Below are 20,219 nucleotides of genomic sequence, written 5' to 3' on the forward strand. Positions count from 1 at the left end.
ACAAAAATTCAGAGGTCAAAATGTAATTTTTGTAATTCCTCCTGGTTTCATTGAAAGTTTAGTCTGTGAACTGACCTAAAACTGGAACTAAAAATTTATCTTAGGTCTAATTTTCAGTAAGCACTGATGCATGTTTTTATTGCCTTTACAGAGTGCTGAGTTCGCGTTTATCTGAACTTCTTTGATTGACCTTACCCCCACACACATTTCCTTATTTTATTTAAACGTTTTTATTTATTTATTTTTAATAACAAATACGTTTAAATAAATAAAAGTAATCTAAAGCGAACTGAAACTTTACTGAATCGCAGTAAAGAGTACTTGTAACTTAAGCGCTTAATTGAACTGTATGATTAGAGCTGTCAATATCCGGACACAGCCGAAAATGAACGAATCGCGACTCGGGAGCAGTACCGTCGGTAAACATGGCGGCCAAGGCGCTTCGGCAGCGAACCAGGCGAGGCAGCAGACAAGATGCAAACAACGTGAACGTCCCCGCCGAAACTCGGGCACCCAAAGAGGAGAAAGTCACCGATGACAGCAAAATCACAGAGACTCGGCAAGAGTGAGTATGAATCCAGAGGAGACACAAGGTGCATGAGGAGGTGTGACTGACAGCCTGAGCAGGGAAAGCTAGCTAAGCTAGCTACTTTGATACCTTAGTAAGTTTTGACTGTAACGACACGATAACAACGCCTGGTAATGACCATTGAACAAACTACACCAGTGTGTATTTACATTAATATGAACCACAGTGGCTGTTTAGCTGTGTGTCTACCGTACTAACTAAGTTGCGTTGTTTATGTTTTAGCGGAGCAGTAAATCGCAGTGGTCAGCTCCATTCATTCTGTTAGTGTCAGATATGTGGTAACTGGCTGTGGTGCCAGTTGTGGCGTGGGTAAACTCGTGCTCTGGACCGACACAAACGCTTGTTTGAGACCATTGGGTGATGTTGTTGTTGTTGGGGAAAGTGACAATTTGTAAGGTGACGTGTCATAAAAGACGTAACGTGAGGGTCAGGGCTGAGCTGCAGCTGAGCCGACTATAATCTGACTAATCTGATGATGGGCGCGAACAAAGGAAACACTGCAACACATAAGCAACACTGTGAACGCAAATCACACGTTTGTATTAGTGTGACCATCCACACAGTTCTCTTTACACGAGAAGTTATTATAACTGTTAGACAATAAAGATATAAGTATTTCCTAACCGATAGAAAGTGCACATTATTTATATATTTTACAAGATGACGGTGTGATCGGCTGTGATGTGTGGTTCGGAGTCAGATCTGGAGGTGGCAGAGTTGAAATGATAACATTTTAACTGGGAGTGATCATAATTGACAGAAATGAGAATATCTGCTCAGACCAGAATCATATGTATACGCTGCTCAGAAAAAATTAACTAACACTTAGAAAAAAAAACATCAAATCGCAATGGGAAAAAATCTAGCTGGGTATCTATGCTCAGATGGACTGGATAATGCGTTAGGAATGAAATGATACCACATTGTTTGATGGAAGACACCCAGAAGTGATAAAATGATGAGACAGGATAGTTGCTGCTGCTGAAATTCCATTGCAGCAACTCAAAATGCCACTTAGTAGTTTGTATGGTCCTACGTGGTGCTAATAAGATGTGGGATGGTGTCCTGGGGGATGTCCTTGCAGAGCTGGACCAGGGCATCACTGAGCTGTCTAAGGTGCAACCTGGTGGAGTCGGATGACCAAAACATAATGTCCCGTTTTGGTCAGGCTAAAACAAAGCCAGTCATTGATATCAATTCCTTCATCCTTCAGAGGACGTTGGGTTCTCAGGCCACCCTCCTTTAAGTCTGTTTTAGATTTTTTGGTCAGAGATATTCACACCTGTGGCATGCTGGAGGTTATTTTGTAGTTCTGGTAGTGCTCATCCTGTTGCTCTTTGCACAAAGGAGCAGATACCGGTAATACTCATGGGTTAAGGACCTTGTGCAGCCCTGTTCAGTTATCCTAGAGTAGCTGCATGTCTCCTGGAATCTTTCCCATGCTCTTGAAACTGTCCTGTTAAACACAAAAAGCCTTCTGGCAATGCCACATATTGATGTGCATCCTGGAGCAGTTGGACTACCTGTGCAACCTCTGTAGGGCCCAGGTATTGCCTCATGATACCAGTAGTGACACTGACCCTGGCCAAATGCAAAACTAGTGAAAAAACAGTCAGAAAACATGACAAAGGAAAATGTCAGCGGCCTCCACCATGTAAAACATTCCTGTTATAGGCAAGTCTCATTGTTGTCCCTCAGTGGACCCGTTATTAATGTCATTAACAGAAAAGCAGCCCTCTCTGTTATTTAACTCACCAATATTTGATTAGCCATTGTAAAAAAATTAAAAAAAAAAACAATACAGAGAAATATGGAACTATATAAATTTTTGTGTGAAAAAAGTTTGTTGATGCTGATATTTCTTATGCTAAAATAAATATCACACTGGCTCTCTTTTTGTTGTTAATAACTCACAAAAAAACCATTGGTTTAAATAATTTATCAGATACTTTTAAAATACAAAATCCAGAGGCAGGATAAGAAACATAAAAGGTGAAAAGAAATTGGAGAAAAATATAGAAACAATAAAAACATTTGAAATTGTTATTCACAATAGTACTAATAATGTTGGTTTGGAAAAGAGAGAAACTGTTTAAAGAGTATTTCCTAAAGTAAATATGAAACTGGAATAAATTTGGAGAAAACATTTAAGTGTTTTGTAAAAGTGAACAGAAATGTGAGCTGGAAATACACAACAAATTGAGAGACTGCAAATACCACGCATGCACATTTTGGGATTATCTGTGTTATCTTAATTGGTACTTTATTAAAAGCAGGCGCACGAGTGTAGTAAAGCAGTTAAACTGGTATGTGATAAAACACCCACTCAGTGCTCACATAAATGTTTATATTATTTAAGATATAGACAATTTATTTTTTATTTGTGTAAAGGGAACGTTCTGATTTATATTAGCATAAGTATATACATATGCATTGAATGAATGTTCATATTAATCGTTTTTTTTGTAATAGGTCAATAAGTCGTGGGGGGCAGGTATGGGCTCCAGAAGGTTCGACTGCATTTAAATGCCTGCTCTCTGCACGCTTCTGTGCAGCTTTGCTCAGCAACATCTCCGACTGCGATGAGACGTTTAACTACTGGGAGCCTGTGAGTACTGATCTCTGCTGTGGGGCATTTGAAAGTGCCATAGTGTAGGGCTGTTTGATATAACGGTATATATCGGATGACGATATAAAAACATCTATCGTTTCCTATTACGCTATCGTTTGTTTTGTTGTGTCGTAAAATAAACTGTTTACAGCAATATTTTTTCATTGTTTTGATGGTCACTGTAGTGGCTATATTAATTTCTTAAAGTTCTCTCTTTCTCTTACCACACTATGGACGAACAAGCGTCTGTTTTTACCTGTTGTCTTTAGCAACAATGATGGTAAAACCACCGCGTGGCTTGTTTGTTTTCCTCGTAAACCTTTCACAATAAAGCTCAAGATCCTGTTGAGACTTTTCAAAATAAACTGAATCACGTGAAAGAGTATGCAGAGAGTTTACGGATGAGAAGCAAACACTTCACGCAAGTTGAGTTGCCAGAGATTTACAGAATTTACAGAAAATGTTACATTTTTGTGATTTATATCGTTGTCAGAGCGATAAATGTGTTATATCGGGATATGAGATTTTGGTCATATCGCACAGCCCTACCATAGTGTGTTGTGTGACAGTTTTTCTAATGCCTGCTTCAGAATCATTTTGTAGCATCTCTCTCTTGTTCCAATGGATTATGTTTGTCTTTTATTACTGTGTTCTGACAGATGCACTACTTGCTCTACGGCACAGGAATGCAAACATGGGAATACTCTCCACTGTATGCCATCAGGTCCTATGCTTACTTATGGTTACATGCACTTCCTGCTTGCTTGCACGCCCATGTTCTACAGACAAACAAGGTAAGTATCGCAAGGTCGGATTTTGCCATGTGTTGACGTTCCTGTATTTTATAATAGGGATGCACCGATTCTGAAATTCTATGCTGATCCTAACACCACAGTGAATGCATTCTGTGTAAAATCTAACAAGCTCATCATCAGTATACTTTTTCTTTTTAAAATTGAAAACTATATTTACCTGCAGGACATGCTACTTCTATTAGAAGAAGCTTTAAACTAAAATCTGGATAGACTAAAAAGTTCAATATTCCTCCACGGGGCATCTAAAGTTTAAAATACATGAATTCACACATGCGTGCACACACAGGTGTGTGTAACGTTATAGTGGGACATGTGCAGTAGTTTCAGGCTTGTGTTATGACTGTGTTGCAGGTGTTGGTGTTCTACTTTGTGCGATGTGTCTTAGCATTCTCCTGCTGTGTCTGTGAGCTCTATTTCTACAAGTGAGTTTACCCTCCTCTTAAATGCAAGGCATGTTAGCACTTTGGTGTTCACATTTTGGGATAATTTTGTAGATGTCTAGAATCATCTGTTACAAAGCAATTTTCCTGCAGCGTTTTTTTCTGATTAAGATATGTTACTAAAGTTAAGCATTTTTATTTTGTGTGTGTGTGTGTGTGTGTGTGCGTGTGCATGTGTGTGTGCCACAGAGCAGTTTGTAAGAAGTTTGGTTTGCACGTGGGTCGTTTGATGTTGGCATTCCTCGTCCTGAGCACAGGAATGTTCTGCTCCTCTGCAGGTTGGTCGTGTTTAGCTACATTTCTGAGGACTATCAGTTGCCTCCATCCTTACATCTGTTGGTTTTTACATCGAGCAACTCATTACAAAGCCTTGCTTTTCTGGCCTTTTGGCAGATCACTGATCAAGAAGAGCAGAACTGCCACACGAACAGTGTGCAGTGTTTGCCTCTAAGGAACATTTCATATTTATGATTTATTTCTCCTGTGCTCCCATTAACGCTGTAGGGATTGTAGGGACATTTTTGTGTTTGTGCTTTGTCTTTTTCTGATTAAAGTTTATTTCTTTCTCTACAGCTTTCCTACCTTCGTCTTTCTGTATGTACACAACACTGGTTGCCATGACGGGTTGGTTCCAAGACTCAACACCGTTAGCCATCATCGGCGTGGCTGCCGGCGCCATTGTTGGATGGCCATTCTCTGCATTGATCGGGTATGACTGTAAATACTGGCATTGCAGGCTTTTAACTATGTGTTAATTGTAATACAGCTTTTTTGAAAAAACTTTACACCTTTAAAAAATTTTTTTTACTTTATTCTGGATATAAATGTTTACGGGCTTGCTTGAATTTTCAGTGGAGTTTAATTCTTTTTAGTTGGTGCAATACAGCCAACCATTGACAACAAAAATGTATCACTTGTATCACGTTACAATAACATATGAACTGGGATGAATGTGAGCCGGATCAGCTACTGTGTCATTGAAGTTTCTTCTCTCTCTTTAGACTTCCAATTGCTTTCGACTTGCTTGTGTTGAAGAGGCAGTGGAAGAGTTTCATCACCTGGTCATTTATTGCTTTGCTTCTGCTGCTGGTAAGAATATAGAACTACTAGAATAATGGGTTTCTTTTCTGTCACAGGTAGAGCATTCCCCACAAAATCTCTGTGGACGTACCACAGGAGCAGGAATATAATAATGCATTTTGCTGTCATGTGTCACATTGTCACAACATATGTAAACTATACTAAAAAATATTGGGCCACATACACCTACAGGTGCTGCTCGGCCATAGAAACCCATGTAATGACACTCTCAGTGGATAGTTTTTATGCTGATGGTTATTCCAGTGGAGGTTATTGAGTCAGGAGGATTTCAATGACACACTGTGCACCTCAGCACTCACTAACCTAACTCTGTAACTTTATGTCCTCTATCACTTTGTGGCTAAGTTACTGTGGTTCCTAAATCCTTCCACTTTGCAGGAACACCTCTTACAGCTGATTGTGGAATATCTAGTAGGGAAGGAATTTGACGAATTCATCTGTTGAAATGATGGCATCCTATTACAGCACTACGCTCAAAATCAGAGAGCTCTTCAGAATGATCCACTGTTTGACAGATATTTTTTAAAGCAGACTGCATTGTTAGGTTGGTGATTTTCTTTTAGTTTGTGGCAATGGGACGAAAAACACCTGAATTCAAAGATTTAAGAGGTGTGGCTTAACCCTTTTGTCCATCTGTATCTGTAGTTCTTTGTGAATTATAGAATATTTTTTATGCAGGAGCTTAATGTTTATGTGACCTGCGTCAGTTCACTTTCCTTCTCATCTTGTGTTTCTCAGGTACCTCTGGTGGCGGTGGACTCTTTCTTTTATGGCAAACTGGTCATAGCGCCACTCAATATTCTCCTGTACAATGTCTTTACACCACATGGGCCTGATCTATATGGTAAATGACCTATTTTGTCACATTTAATACCTCAATACATCCACATGTGATATTTATATAAAGTATGAGATATTTAGGATATACAATGTTGGATATGCCTTTTATGAATTGCCTAATTTACTACAGTAACTGTTGGACTGATAATACGTCAATGACAATATCAAGCAAATATTAAGATTTAACAGTTTGTCGCTGCAGTTTTTGTTGGGCACAGGGTAACTTCACTTGTTTTCTGTTGTTTAATTTCCAGGTACAGAGCCGTGGCATTTTTACTTTGTAAACGGCGTCCTGAACTTCAACCTGGTGTTTGCTCTGGCACTGTTTTCCCTGCCACTCACTGCTCTCATGGAGACACTGTTACACAGGTTCAATGGTGTGTTTTCCTGCGTATGCACAAAATATGTTGATTTTGGCTTGTGTGCGTGTGTGTTCGAATTACACTTGTAATGATTCACTCACCTATATACATTTGTTCGTGATTTAGTCCAGGTAGTTACCCTCATCTACTGTCTCACATTAACTCCAGTTAGCACTCTTCTAAGTCACTGTGCTCCACAGTGCAGTATATTCAGTATCTTCCAGCACGTTTACAGGGTTTACCTTTTGTGATTTCACATCGTTGTACACACATGTGTTTTCTTCAGTGCAGAACCTGGGCCGCCCGTACTGGCTGACTCTGTCTCCCATGTATCTGTGGATGTTGGTTTTCTTCACTAGACCTCATAAAGAAGAGCGTTTTCTCTTTCCTATTTACCCTCTCATCTGCCTCAGCGGGGCAGTTGCCCTCTCCTCATTACAGGTGTAGTTTGCCATTGTCTAATTTTGGCTTTCAAAGCAAAACAGCCTGCTGCGTTAGTTGATTTCAGCATTTTTAGGCCCATTTGGTCACAAATGTGCACGTAAATGAAATGGATTTTATTCATTTTATTTACAGAAATGCTACCACTTCCTGTTCCAGCGATACCGACTGGAACACTACACCGTCTCCTCGAACTGGTTGGCTTTAAGCGCAGTGGTGGTCTTCGCTGTGTTGTCACTGTCTCGTTCTGTCGCCCTCTTCAGAGGTTTGTGTGTGTGTCCCATTTTCCCTAAGCACCAGCATCAGCATTGAGCGAAGGCTCATGATATTTTGGTCTGTTTACAGGCTACCATGCCCCTCTGGACCTGTACCCAGAATTTCACCGCATTGCCAAGGATCCGACTCTTCACTCGGTGCCCGAAAGCAGGCCTGTCAGCGTATGTGTTGGCAAAGAGTGGTATCGCTTCCCGAGCAGTTTTCTTCTCCCACACAAGTCAGTGTCCAGAAAATCTGCACAGGTTTTCAGTGTCTGATAAAGTCTGTAAGGGTGATTTCTCATTTTTATGTTTTTACTAAGCTAAAAGTCTCTCTTTTAATCTCCAGCTGGCAACTGCACTTCATTCAGTCTGAGTTTAAGGGGCAGCTGCCTCAGCCGTATGCCTCTGGTCCTCTGGCCACACAGATCATCCCAGCTAATATGAACGATCAGAACCTGGAGGAGCCAAGCAGATATGTAAGTTCCTTAGACACAGACATGTTTGCTAACTAATACTGTAGTTAAGAGCAAATAAATTAAAAATGTATTTGTCTTCTCTGTGCAGGTTGATTTAAAACAGTGCCACTACTTAGTGGACCTAGACACAGATGAAGAGACGCCGCTTGAGCCACGTTACTCAGCCAGCAAAGAGGAGTGGACTATCATCGCTTATAAGCCTTTTCTTCAAGCATCAAGGTAGTTTTACAAGTAAATATTTTACAAATAAGTGTAAAAAACAGTAAAATTAAAATCTGTAAATGAAGGAAAAAGCATAACATATTGCAGTTGAAAAGAAAAGGAAACATCCTGAGAAAATGTAAACATTAAGGAGATCTACAATGTGAAGCAGATTGTTTACATGTAAGGCATTTTTCTCTCAGGTCATCTCCTCTCTTCAGAGCGTTCTACATCCCATTCATATCTGACCACCACATCACCTTTAGGCGCTACGCCATCTTAAAACCGCGGCGGCAAAAGCAGCCTCGTAAGCGGAGCCACGGCTGACCTTTTACACCCGAACCTGTACAGTTGTACAAAATCCCAACAAAAGACGTCAATCACCTCTTCTCAAAACAGCTGGTATTTGTGTGTCAGTGTGCATGTTGTCTCAAGAAACCTTTGAAGCTATCAGACCCTTTAAAGACATCAATCCCCCTGTTTACTTGTCATCAACACTACACAGACTCTCTGAATATCACCACCCCGGACCACTTTTTGGTGACCAAACAGTGTTTGCGTGTGGATGAAAGGCAGAAACGTATTAGAAAAAGTTGAGAAAAATATGTGGAAAAGACATCAGTCTGCTTTTGAGCTTGTGTGTGAGAGAGTGCATGTGAGAGTGAAAGAAAATGCTTGGCAGGGTATCAGCTGGACGTTTTATCTTATTTTGTATGCCTGTGTTGAGCCGGATGTCTTTAAGGGGATGCACACCACAAAATATTTGCATTAATTCAGCCCGTATTCGAAACTTGAAAATGTGGCCTGACTGGAGGAATTTCTCTGACCAGTGAAACGCAGAAATCCTCTCGCGTCTGGGCTTGAACAGTGTCCTGTTGTGTGCTCTGTCGGGTATGAGTGTGGAAGATAAATAAAACCAAGGATGCTTAAGTAATTTAACTTAATAAAATCATGATTGACTGTGAATATAAATCCGCTGTTGTTTTTATTGGGACAGTAAAGTCACTCTTTGACAGGTTGGCTTTTCATCTCATTTTATTGGAATATTCCTTATGTAGCAAACATACAAACCACTTTCACTTACAGGAAAGATATCAAGACATAATACATTCTGAATTAATAGTAATAATGATGATGCTTTGGTTTATATTACACTGTAATAGCATGCCGTAATGTTTGGTTAGGCTGCAGGCACTCAAGCTAAATTGTAGCAGCCACCGTTGCACTTGTTGTTGTTTTTTAAGAGTGGCTTTGATAAATACTTTAATAAGTGTGTAAAATTAAGGTCTCGTCACAATTTAAGGCAATATAAAACCACACAGGAGATAAATACAACCACCTTCCACGAGCAGTACTGGTTTATTGTGTTTAATCTATTTGAGGTAGCCCGCATCTCTCAGGTATACTTGGGTGTACAAAACAGTTTTCAAGCACAGCAAACATAACAGTTCAAGACCTCAGTTATCTTACCAAGCAAGCACAGCATGACACGACCATGCAAAACAGGCTGCTACACACACATGAAAACGCACATGCTTTTATAGACAGAGATGCTCATAATCCTCAGAGTCAACTGTAAACGTCTACATTTTGGTAATGATGCCATGTACACAAGAAAATGTGAGCTTAGCTTACAGTAGGTGCTTCTTTACTGGGTCATTTCTGTAATGTAACTGTATTATGGCTCTTTCCAAAAACTTCCTATGCATGCATATATTGAAATATTTGCTTGGATGCTTTAGTGAGGTCCAGATAAATCCTGGAGGCTTTACCATTAGGTGACCTTTGTGTCAAGGGTACTCCGGTGGTTTGGAATTGATCTCGTGTAATATTATCACTTTGGATCATTTTTTAAATAGGACAAAACTTTAACCTGAGACATTGTCTTTGTTATTCCATGCATTTTTGTTTCTTCTAACCCCAAACCTACAACACTTTTCGTTCCGCCTTTGGAAGTTTTAAAGCACAGAACGGCACAGATTGAATGGACATCGTTTAAGGCATTATACGCAGCCCGTTCAGGGTAAACTGTAAACAGAAATCAATGCGTAAAATTGTGGAAATGCCAGTAACAGACTCCCCTTTTGTAATTGTTGCTTTGATGTATTTCTGCCCCTACCTCCCTGTAATAAAGTCACAAATAATCCTATGACCTTGTCTTCAAAATAAATTCATTACAGTAGGTCTGAATGATTCTGAGTAACCCAAATTTTTTCGTTGATTTGCGTTCTTTCAGTAAGCATCACTGTAGAGGAAGAGACTGAGGCATCACGAAACGGGAGCACATCAAACTGTCTGCATAAACAAATATAACTTATTTGCGCCACCCGGTTACTTTAGTATTCGTAGACAAAATTGTGTTCATTTATCAAAAACGAATGCCTACACAGACTAGTCTACCAGCAGGCTACAGGCTGAATTATTGGGCCAGCAATAAAATATAAATTATATATTTTTTCAACCTGATTTTCAGTCCTTTAAACATAACAGACTAGAAACATTTAAAACCATGCACAGTCTTTAGCCACTCTCTCAGTATCATTCACTCATTCAGTGCTGTACACATAATAAAGGAGATTTTGAGGCGATCAGTAGTTTTCCCTGTTGATCCATTCATGCTCGTTGAAGTATCTTCTTCCACCGTCCAAATTCAGCCCATTTCTGTAGCAATCCACATTTGCGTTGTAGGACTTTCGGTTTCCGTAGGTTCCGAGGCTGGTTCGGTAAGTGTCTTCCTTTCCATTGGTGAAGTATGTCTGATACAGGTCAGCTTTTCGTGTGTGACCTCCAGGTCTTAGTTTGGGATCATAGAGGTCACTCCCTGCTGTGGTGCTGCCATCATACAGTCTGTGGTCCCTGTATAGGCTGCTGCCGAAATGCTCGCTCTTCGTTGTACGACGACCCAGACTCTTGTCGTAGAACTCTCTGTGACCCGTGCGACCCAAACTGCTGCCACTCACGTCCCTCTTCCCTGAGCGGCCCAAGCTGGTGTCGCAGAAGTCATGAGTGCCACGGCGCCCGAGGCTGAGGTCGTTGAGGTCAAAGTTTAGGAAACAGCTCTCTGTGCTTGCAAGTGTCACAAAGCCGCTCTCTGTGTCCCGGCCCCCCAGATTATCGTAGTCACCAGTTGGTGTGTCAGGGGAGGGGCATAAAAAGGAGGTGTTCTTGGTCTGCGGGCGAGCTGACACGAGGTCGTCATCCTTCTGGGAACGAATGACGTTGTAGACATCAGTTGAAGTTGGGCTTGGGCACAGTCCTGGGTCTGTTTGACATACTTCGGATTTCTGCTGTTTCCTCCTCCTGTCACACATAGAGAGAGAAGACACCAAACAAGACACCTTAAAACATTCACGCATACAGAAAACAACATGACTCTATCTATCTATCTATCTATCTATCTATCTATCTATCTACCTATCTATCTATCTATCTATCTATCTATCTATCTATCTATCTATCTATCTCCACCATTATGGATTGTTACTGTGTGTTATGAGCACACCCCACCTACATCATTGTGAATGCTGCCATAAATTAATATTGTGTATTAATCAACATTGAAAATATTCCTCCTCAGTGTACTTCAGTATGAGTCATGTCTATGAAAAACTGCACATCTCAGCTGTGTTTAGAAATCTTTCAGACATTTTAATTAAAAAAACATTACATTTTTAAACCATTTCGGATTTGTCAATCTATAGCGGACTAAGTGCTACTGATAGGGAAGAAAAGTGAGCATGTAATTGGAAGAAGAGCTCAAATAATGCTATAAAGAGGAAAACCCTTTTTTTTACCATTAGAGGTAGAAATAGGGAAAGTAGCAATGCAATTGTGGTTAGACGTTTAGATGCAGTCGTCATGGGCATGAATATCACAGTCATTTTGAACTTTTAATGATTTCTTTAAACAGTTGTTTTCCAGAGTAAATATGATTGTACTGCATAAATCTTTAATAACGTTAAAGAATAGTAATTGGGTGCACAAGTTTAAATTTATTTAGGATTTTCTCTAATCCACACAGGCTCAAATATATACATATACTCATTTAAGTCTTTTAATAAGTTGTGCTGAAGTTGCTAAAACACTACAGTGTCTGTTAACTTGCCATCACCAGTGTGTGAATGTGTGGATGACTGAATGTGTAAAGAGCTTTGGGGTCCTTTGGGACTAGTAAAGCGCTATACAAATACAGACCATTTACCATTTTGTTAATGATCAGAACTGACTAAAACTGGTAGTTTCCTTTGTCAGCATATAAAGGATTTATTTAACAGCACTCATTGGATTGACCAATACTTAGAATAATAAGAATGTCCTAGGAACTCAGTGAATATCTGAGAAGGATGTTGGGAAGGTTGCTTGGAGCAGATTTCAAGATCATCAGTTCAAACAAGTGTACACAAATACAAATTATTCTGATGTGCCATCACTTTGCCAAGGTCCAGTAGAAACTCAGATTTTTTAACCCAGATGAGAGTAAATTTGTTTAGCATTTTTAGGAAGAACCCAGAAAGCTTGAAGGATCAAACCTGCCATGAACTGAAACATGGACACAGTTGGGTGACCCAAAGGCCAATGATCTCAAATATACTGAAAACTGAATTGGGAAACATTAATCTCCTCAAATGGTTAAATTTCCCTTAGCAAGTTACACTGCAACCAGATGCTTTTGGTAGACTTCAATATGGTTGAGGTTGGAACTTTGGAAAGGTCAAATACTAGTGGGGATGTATGAATAATTCTGGCCCTGTGTGGATTTAGAGAAAATCCCAAATCAATTCCAATCTTTGCTCCCAGTTACCATGAGATTCATGCCCCCTGTGTGTGTATGTCACCATAACCTCATGACATTGCTGTCTTTAGTATTCTTGCATTTAGTATTTGCCTTTATTTTGGATCCTCACCGTCGGACAATCAGCTTGAAGCAGCAGACGCCTGTCACTGTCAGCAGCAGCAGTATGAGGGGGATGGTGGGAATGATGATGTAAACCAACTTCAGAACTAAATAAAAGACAGACAACAAAGATACAGATTTAGTAATTGTCGTGTAGGTCGAAATCTGTCCGATTTTTTCACAAATGATTGAAATGTTTATCATAGTGACCTGTTTGGTTGTGGTTGTGATCATTTGGATTCCACGGCACCACGGGTGAAGGGAAGACATCTGTAATGAAAGCTATCAGTCTCTAAACATTCAAAATGTCAACATCAGCCTAAAAGCTAATATCATTTTTTTTTTACCTGTTTGAGTGGAGTTAGGTGAAGGAGAAGGTTCCAGTGACTCCTCTGGGGAGAAAAAAAAATGAATTCAGCAGTAACAACAATTTCAAGTCAAACAAAAATTAAATGACCTCTGAGTAATACCTGCAGTGTATTTGCAGATGAAGTTGTTCTTGGTTTCACAATTGTCGTCGTTCCACTGGAACATGTAGAGCCCTCCTATACCAGGAGGAGCGGACGGTTGGTGATACATTACAACGCACACCTCATAACCACACGATGGCTCATCCCAGTGCCAGTTCCTATACAGACGCACACAAAGCAACCATATTTTTGGCATCACTGGAGAAAAAAAATCTATAATGACTTTTCAAGGTATTGTAAAGTAACGTGAGAGGTAACTAGTGTCCCTTCGACCTCGCCGAGCTCTGCTGGTCCGCTGCTCATTGTTTAACACCAGATATGAGCACATATGAGTATTATAACGAACAAAAATGAAATAAAACGTGACAATGTGATAAAGCGACGAAGTGTTTGAAGCCTGACTTTTTTAAAGACAGAGTAATGGATGCTTTAACTAATTAATCATTTTTTTAGTTGCAATGAAGGAAAGAAATAAAAGATATTTTGGTGTTTTGCTTTTTAAGCTGTACACTATTTAAAGCTGGCATCAAAAGGTTTCAAGTTAAAAATAATTGTTGAATATGTTACAGCAAAACTTAATTGCAAGATTTTGTGCTGTACTACACTACAGACCTAAAAACAATATCAGTTGTACTGCAAAAAAGGGAGCATTTAACCTTTTTCACGTGAATCCTTGAAATAAAGATTTTTTGTCCTGTTTTTTTTTCTTCTATTTCTACCAAGCTGGTTTTGACAACGGCAAGGCCAATTATATTTATATAGCACATTTCATTACAGGTAAACTCAACAAGTTTAACACAAAAATGAAAAACATAAGTAGGTCTGAAATAACAAAAGGTACCATTGACACTAACACATTTAAGTCTTTGAGCAGATCGGACAAATGAGAAAAACCTGTCTTCTCACACAGACTATAAAGAGATGGACGCAGCCACTCAATCAGCTGATTAGTGAAGTCGTGTTAAGAAGCCATGAGTGTTTGCACCACCACAATTTTTGGTCATTTAAATTCAAATGTGCAGGGGAGGTGCACACACTTATTCTCTAATGACGCAAACAACGAACATAGCTTCACGTTTGTCGTAACTTCATGTTTTATTTAACACTATCCAAAACTGCCGATTTAGTCATGCATGAAGTATTTTCTGAGGACACAAAGCCAGCTAGAGGCTGTTTACTCATAGATTTCTATGCAAGTATTAATAAGATGGTTCAACCCCTACATGCCGTTAAAAAGAATTCAGCTAAAATCTCTACCAGCTACATCCATCTTTTATACAGTCTATGTTTTCTCATCTGGTGGAGTTTTTTTTTTTTTACATTGCTGCTTTAAAATGAACTTTTCACAAACTGACTCTCTGTTCCGACCTAAATGTGGACTTGCTACCATCCAGCCAGTAATACTGGGAAGAGCAGTCCAAGTTGCTATCCTCGCCTCCATGGTTTCGGCGGAGACCTATCCAGAAGTCTCCATCAGTTGGGCGGAGCTCTGTGATGAGCTGCTCTATGATCTTCTGCTCGGACTCAGACTCCACGCTCAGGAGCTGCCCCCCATCCCGTCTGCAGGTGCGTTCTGCCTCCACGAAGTTCAGCTTACGGCGGAGCTCGGAGAAGTAGGCCAGCTTATAGCATGGCTTCCCTTTTCCTGCCTTGCACACGCGCTGGCCTATAACACACACACACACACACACACACACACACACACACACACACACACACACACACACACACACACACACACACACACACACACCATTGTTCATGCTGGATATAAACTGAATTGGCTTCACATTTGCATTTACTAAATAGTCTGTATTACACTAACAAATAAATTACTTTCTAATAGTAAATATAGGAAAACTACAAAAATACACTTAGTTATTCGTCTTTATAAAGTGTTTCAGTTTCAGTAGAAGTACAGTGCTTACCTCTGGCTTCAAATATATCTGCTTCAGGAGCCCAAAGTTCAGCACACAATCAGATATTCAGCACATGAGGAAGCAAAAATAGATCCACACTTAAATCAAGCAGACGTATCTTTGCAGCATTTTTGTGTGTGAGTGCGTCTTACCTGTTATGAGGCTTGTGGCTGTAGATGGATCAAAGCAGAAAAGCAGCAGGTGATAAAGGATTGTCCGCAGGTCCATCTTTGTTGTCTTTTCTCTAACCACAAAATCTTGTATTACAGTTTAGTCTTTTTCATTCTGCTGTCCATTCATGTGCCAGGTCATCAGAAGTGCTCCTGTGAAAGCAGATAACGGCCACCTATACCAAAGGAGGTGAGCTTCAGCTTTAGGTGTAAGAAAATGCTATAAAAAGAGGCTAAAATTAAAAAAATAAAGCTTAAGAAGTACGAGAGCGTCTCGGCTCCAGTTCTTTCTGCTGAAAAAGGGGAGTGTGTGAGACAGGAGGAGGAGGAGGAGGAGCAGGGAGAAGAGGAGGAAGGGCTGTATGTTTGGGAGGGGGCTGTAATCTGTTAAGAGCAGTCTTAATGATTGGGAGAAGAGGCTGCATCGATCGCAAGACATCTAATCATGCAAGTGCTTCTCATCGTAAATGCTGACAAGAGGCAGATTTCACTCCTTCCTTTATTACTTAAGCTTCAGATATTATCATTACAAAAGTGTTACATGAAAATGATCCCCTCTAACTCAATCAGGGATATTTTAAGATATTCTCTCAAGTCCACTTCGCAGCATTCTTGCGGATTGTTTCTCGTTACAAAGCAAGACAGAGCCAAACACAGCAGACATGTACAACCAGCAGGCAAGCCCTACAACACATTATGCCTTTATTATTAAAATCTCTTTTATCAGGTCTTGTCTGTGTACTGGTGAGACTGAAGTGTACAGCTCAGGGAATATCAACAACCTCACAACTGTTTTCAAGATTTAATGAGGCATGGTAAGCAAAGTCAACCCCACCCCCCAAATAACCCCTGTAATCATGAAGGAGTGTATTTTTCATGATAATTAAGACCATTTAATGTCTTTAAGTAGTCTTTAAAAAAATAGTAATGTAAGTTGGGGACTCAGGGAGTAGTTCTCTTTTCTGACAGTGATTTTACATATCAACAAAGAGCCAGCATTTCTGCAGCAGTGTGCATAGACTGTATGAACCAGGAAAAAAACAGGGACATAGAAAAAGTTTGGGCTGCTAAAGCCGACTAGCTAACACTTTAACTCCTTTAAAGTAACATGCAACATGCAGTACAGTGTGAAAACTAGCATCCTGTAACCACCACTGCTGTTATATGCAGCCAAAGTGAGAGACAGAAGCCAACAAGGGGCTGTAGGTGTCTATTACAATCAAGCTCTGACTGGGCAGCGACTCTGTTTAATCAGAAAAAGCACTACGGGAGTCAAAGACCTTTGCCTGTCTGCTATTATGGAAGCTTTTTCCTTCATTGCGACTAAAAACGACATTTTTTGCCATGTGTAAGTAAAAGAATCTGGGTTATGATTTCAAAATTTTGACTTAATAATTTGACCTATTGTTTTGGTCATTTTCATGTGTGTCATCTTCACCGTTTTTAAGACATATAACTTTTGGTGGGTCTGTGATATCTTTCCTTCCTCCTCCATCTGTCTTTAATGTTCTTGAATTTAGTGATTAAAAGGCTCCATGCTGCCTGGTTATAACTAGCTTGCTGCCCAGAGGCGTAGCTTTGTAAATGGTTTAGTGTTAAAAGTATTTTTGTATCACAAATCGTTGTGTGTTGTGATGATTTTCCTGCTTAAGACAGTGTGGGTTGTAAACTGGTGTGTTATATGAATTGTTCATGCACTCTTTAGTGGTTAAGAACGTTTGTGTAATTAACTGATGGTCCCCCATGTCAAATACTCAGTGCAGCACTCATTTTGAATAGTTATATATATTTTACTCACTAAAGACATAAGGGATTGTAGCTGCTTTCAGTGCCAGCTCTCTGTACAGACTGTTATTCTGATCTACAACAGTGCATGCATATTTACCTTGTTAGCTCATGTCTCACCACTCCTCCCTTTTCAAAGTGGAATAACTTTGTTTTGAAAAAAACAAACAAAAACAAGTTCATAATCTTAAACTTCAGATTAGTTTCAAGTAGTCCAAAACCACTGGGTGATGTCACAGTGATTATGTCCATCTTTTGAATACAGATTGTGGTTTCTAGCCCAGGAATTTTAAAGGTGCTAGTTGGTGAATTGCTACATGGCCAGAGACCCACTAGCTATTTGTTGCCGTTTCCAGTTACAGACAGGAAACCTGCAGATAACAAGACTGGTAGAAAAAAACCACAACTTTGTAGACAAGCTCAATTGCAGAGGCATTAGCATGTCAAATTACTGAGACGCATTTTTACCGCTGCAGTTTTATATTCAGTCAGCAGGATGAACTGAAGCCAAGGATGCATGTGCACGTGACCCGCTTTTCAGAGCACAAATGGAGGAAAAGTGTATGTATGCAGTTCTTAATGGTAGTAATTTCTGAAATGGCCCATAAGGTTGATTTAAGGCTCGCAGAGAGACAGATCAGCCAGAGTTTAAACAGCAGGATGCTTCATCAGGAATATATTGTGTGTGCTAGCTTTGAATAAGGAGCCAGGGCGGGGGCAGCGGGGCCGCTCTGAAAGTACTGTCCTCATGCAAGATGCGCTATCTAAACACAGCTAATCAGTTTAGGTGTAGACTGATTTCAGTCAGGGGCTCAGCTTTGTATAAACTGAAGGAGGAGTACGAGACGTTTGCATTACCCTACGCTCTGAACGATAAAAGAGAAGACAGAGGGGTTATAGGGTCCTCAAGAGGGATTCAATAAGGAATGGGCCTTGGTTTAAATTTCCTTCTTGTTTGTAGCATCTGAGACCAGAAGAGGGTTTCATTAAATTAAGCCTCTCTTCCTCAATCTTCCTCTCACATATTCCCTCTTTCTCTGCCTCCACCCTCTCTACCATTTAGTTAAAGGGAAACCAGATGAATATTCCCATGGGAAGCCAGTGCATCACTAGCCCAAAGCACCACCACACATGTGCAGACACTCCCCCTCATAAAGAAGCCTAGCATTAATGTTGAAAATGTACCTCTGTTCTGTGATGTTGAAGCCAATATGCATTAGCAGAGAGAACTGCTAAACGCACATTTCACTGAGACAAAGCCACGTAGTTAAAATAACATGATTTGAAGCCATAAACTGGCTCTGACCACAACAAATCATTCGTAATGTAATGAGCTTGTTTGTTTGCGGGCTGTAAAAATACGACGACTGTCAAACTCAGTTAATTCCAGTCTTTAAGCAGGAAAGAGAAAGAAAAAAACTTAATTACACGCTACAAAAGAACTCAACTTTCCACTAAATTCAATTTGGATTATCAGAGGTTGGCACGCTGCCCACACCAAGTGTCCGCATTGCGTACGCCCGCACAGAGAGCTGGAAATGGGCCCTGAGTCACTGACCTGAGGGAGCCGGACAGCTCTATCAGCAGAGCTGAGTGTCCATAAAAGAGTTTTGATGAAACCTTTTAAATAGCTGAAGTAATTCTTTTAGTCATTCATTTTGTTAATCTAGTTTTGGAAATGGGTTTGAGGGAAGGAAAGCGCTACCATTAACCAAACTGTGTGCTAGCCGTGTGATAGATCTCTGTCCATATCTGCAAAGAAACAAAAAGCATCCTGCTTATTAAAAAATGGCTCTCTTATTAAAAAATGGCTCTCTGTTATTTTATTACCAAGCAGCATCACCGTGTATGCGCTATCCTTCTTATTATTGTGGCTTTATAGACAGAGCGTTACAGTTCAGGCGGGATTTAAAGGCTTGTCAGGAATAATTTTATTATCATGCTAATTTGTACAGAGGCCCTGCGATCTGTATCACACATTATGTCAGTTTTGGGGAAATGTTGAGCTTTGGAGGTGCAAAAAGGCTTTTTGCAGATATGCTGTATACGCATAGTTTTCAGTCTGAATAAAAACCTTAGGATTTCAAGCTGTTTACATGGGATGTGTCAAAGATCATGTGATCATGGCATCTGTTTGGAAAATGATAGAAAATTTTGACATCTATGCTGTTGTCATTATGTTGTTTTTAATTATTTCAAAAAAGGGCCAGGTATGTCTGTTTGCAGGTGTGTGTGTGACACGCCACTGACATTATATTTGATATTGCAGAAATGTTGTGTCCTAATTTTGTCTGTATTCTGAGTGTGTGTGTGTGTGTGTGTGTGTGTGTGTGTGTGTGTGTGTGTGTGTGTGTGTGAAATAGATTGCAAGGCACTTTTTAGTTTTGCCGATTGAATCCATAATATTTGCATCAGTGGGACTGCATGAGGTTAATGTGTCTGTGTATATAAAGATCAACCCAATCACTAACAATGATGCAGCCACTTAAGTGTTTGAAACTAGAAATTAAAACCATAACAAATGCATTTCTGCACTTTTCAATGGAGTTACCTTCCACAGCAGGAAGCGCCCATATAAAAACTATCTATACACAGTCACATTACACAGCAGCTCCCATTCCTCATTAATCCCAGCCGCTCTCCTGGTATCCATACTGCAATGCCCATCTGCTGTATTAGTGAAGATTCTCTTATCGACCCTTTTGTACACAGGCACCTGTTCATGAACTGTGACCTGGGTCTGTAACGTTTACAGAAGCTAAAGTCTGTTTGTTAGTTTGTTTTGGCAGGTTGTGAACTATGTGCGTCGAATAAAATGTTCATTTCTTTCCTGCATACGGTCATATCT

The 20,219-nt window shown here is 40.0% G+C and overlaps 2 protein-coding genes across 2 annotated transcripts; one reads left to right on the top strand and one right to left on the bottom strand.

Annotated features, from left to right (window-relative positions):
* Nucleotides 1-388: 388 nt before the first annotated feature.
* On the top strand, nucleotides 389-9,105 carry alg9 (ALG9 alpha-1,2-mannosyltransferase). The gene is made up of 15 exons (XM_040033074.1): nucleotides 389-565; nucleotides 3,062-3,197; nucleotides 3,860-3,994; nucleotides 4,367-4,437; nucleotides 4,645-4,733; nucleotides 5,029-5,164; nucleotides 5,457-5,544; nucleotides 6,295-6,400; nucleotides 6,651-6,773; nucleotides 7,045-7,199; nucleotides 7,335-7,464; nucleotides 7,545-7,692; nucleotides 7,803-7,932; nucleotides 8,021-8,151; nucleotides 8,337-9,105. The coding sequence occupies exons 1-15, from the start codon at nucleotides 426-428 to the stop codon at nucleotides 8,458-8,460; spliced, it is 1,842 nt and encodes a 613-aa protein (XP_039889008.1). The 5' UTR covers nucleotides 389-425; the 3' UTR covers nucleotides 8,461-9,105.
* A 54-nt stretch (nucleotides 9,106-9,159) lies between these two features.
* On the bottom strand, nucleotides 9,160-15,941 carry layna (layilin a). Its single transcript, XM_040033076.1, has 8 exons — nucleotides 15,569-15,941; nucleotides 15,426-15,446; nucleotides 14,866-15,163; nucleotides 13,498-13,655; nucleotides 13,375-13,419; nucleotides 13,238-13,297; nucleotides 13,038-13,134; nucleotides 9,160-11,433 (listed from the first exon to the last, which is right to left on the bottom strand). Exons 1-8 carry the CDS (start codon nucleotides 15,642-15,644, stop codon nucleotides 10,722-10,724), a joined length of 1,467 nt encoding a protein of 488 aa, XP_039889010.1. The 5' UTR covers nucleotides 15,645-15,941; the 3' UTR covers nucleotides 9,160-10,721.
* Nucleotides 15,942-20,219: the final 4,278 nt, after the last annotated feature.

Source organism: Simochromis diagramma, unplaced genomic scaffold (assembly GCF_900408965.1).
Source record: "Simochromis diagramma unplaced genomic scaffold, fSimDia1.1 OVJJ01000216.1, whole genome shotgun sequence".
NCBI lineage: Eukaryota > Metazoa > Chordata > Actinopteri > Cichliformes > Cichlidae > Simochromis > Simochromis diagramma.

Bases quoted from the DNA above. Each gene is read 5' to 3' on its own strand.
- layna (XM_040033076.1), bottom strand. From the start codon at position 15,644: ATGGACCTGCGGACAATCCTTTATCACCTGCTGCTTTTCTGCTTTGAT. The intron at 15,447-15,568 runs GTAAGACGCACT...GGGCTCCTGAAG, and splicing joins AGCCACAAGCCTCATAACAG to CAGATATATTTGAAGCCAGA. The intron at 11,434-13,037 runs GTGAGGATCCAA...TATGTGTGACAG, and splicing joins TTCAAGCTGATTGTCCGACG to GAGGAGGAAACAGCAGAAAT.
- alg9 (XM_040033074.1), top strand. From the start codon at position 426: ATGGCGGCCAAGGCGCTTCGGCAGCGAACCAGGCGAGGCAGCAGACAA. The intron at 6,401-6,650 runs GTAAATGACCTA...TTTAATTTCCAG, and splicing joins ACATGGGCCTGATCTATATG to GTACAGAGCCGTGGCATTTT. The intron at 8,152-8,336 runs GTAGTTTTACAA...TTTTTCTCTCAG, and splicing joins CCTTTTCTTCAAGCATCAAG to GTCATCTCCTCTCTTCAGAG.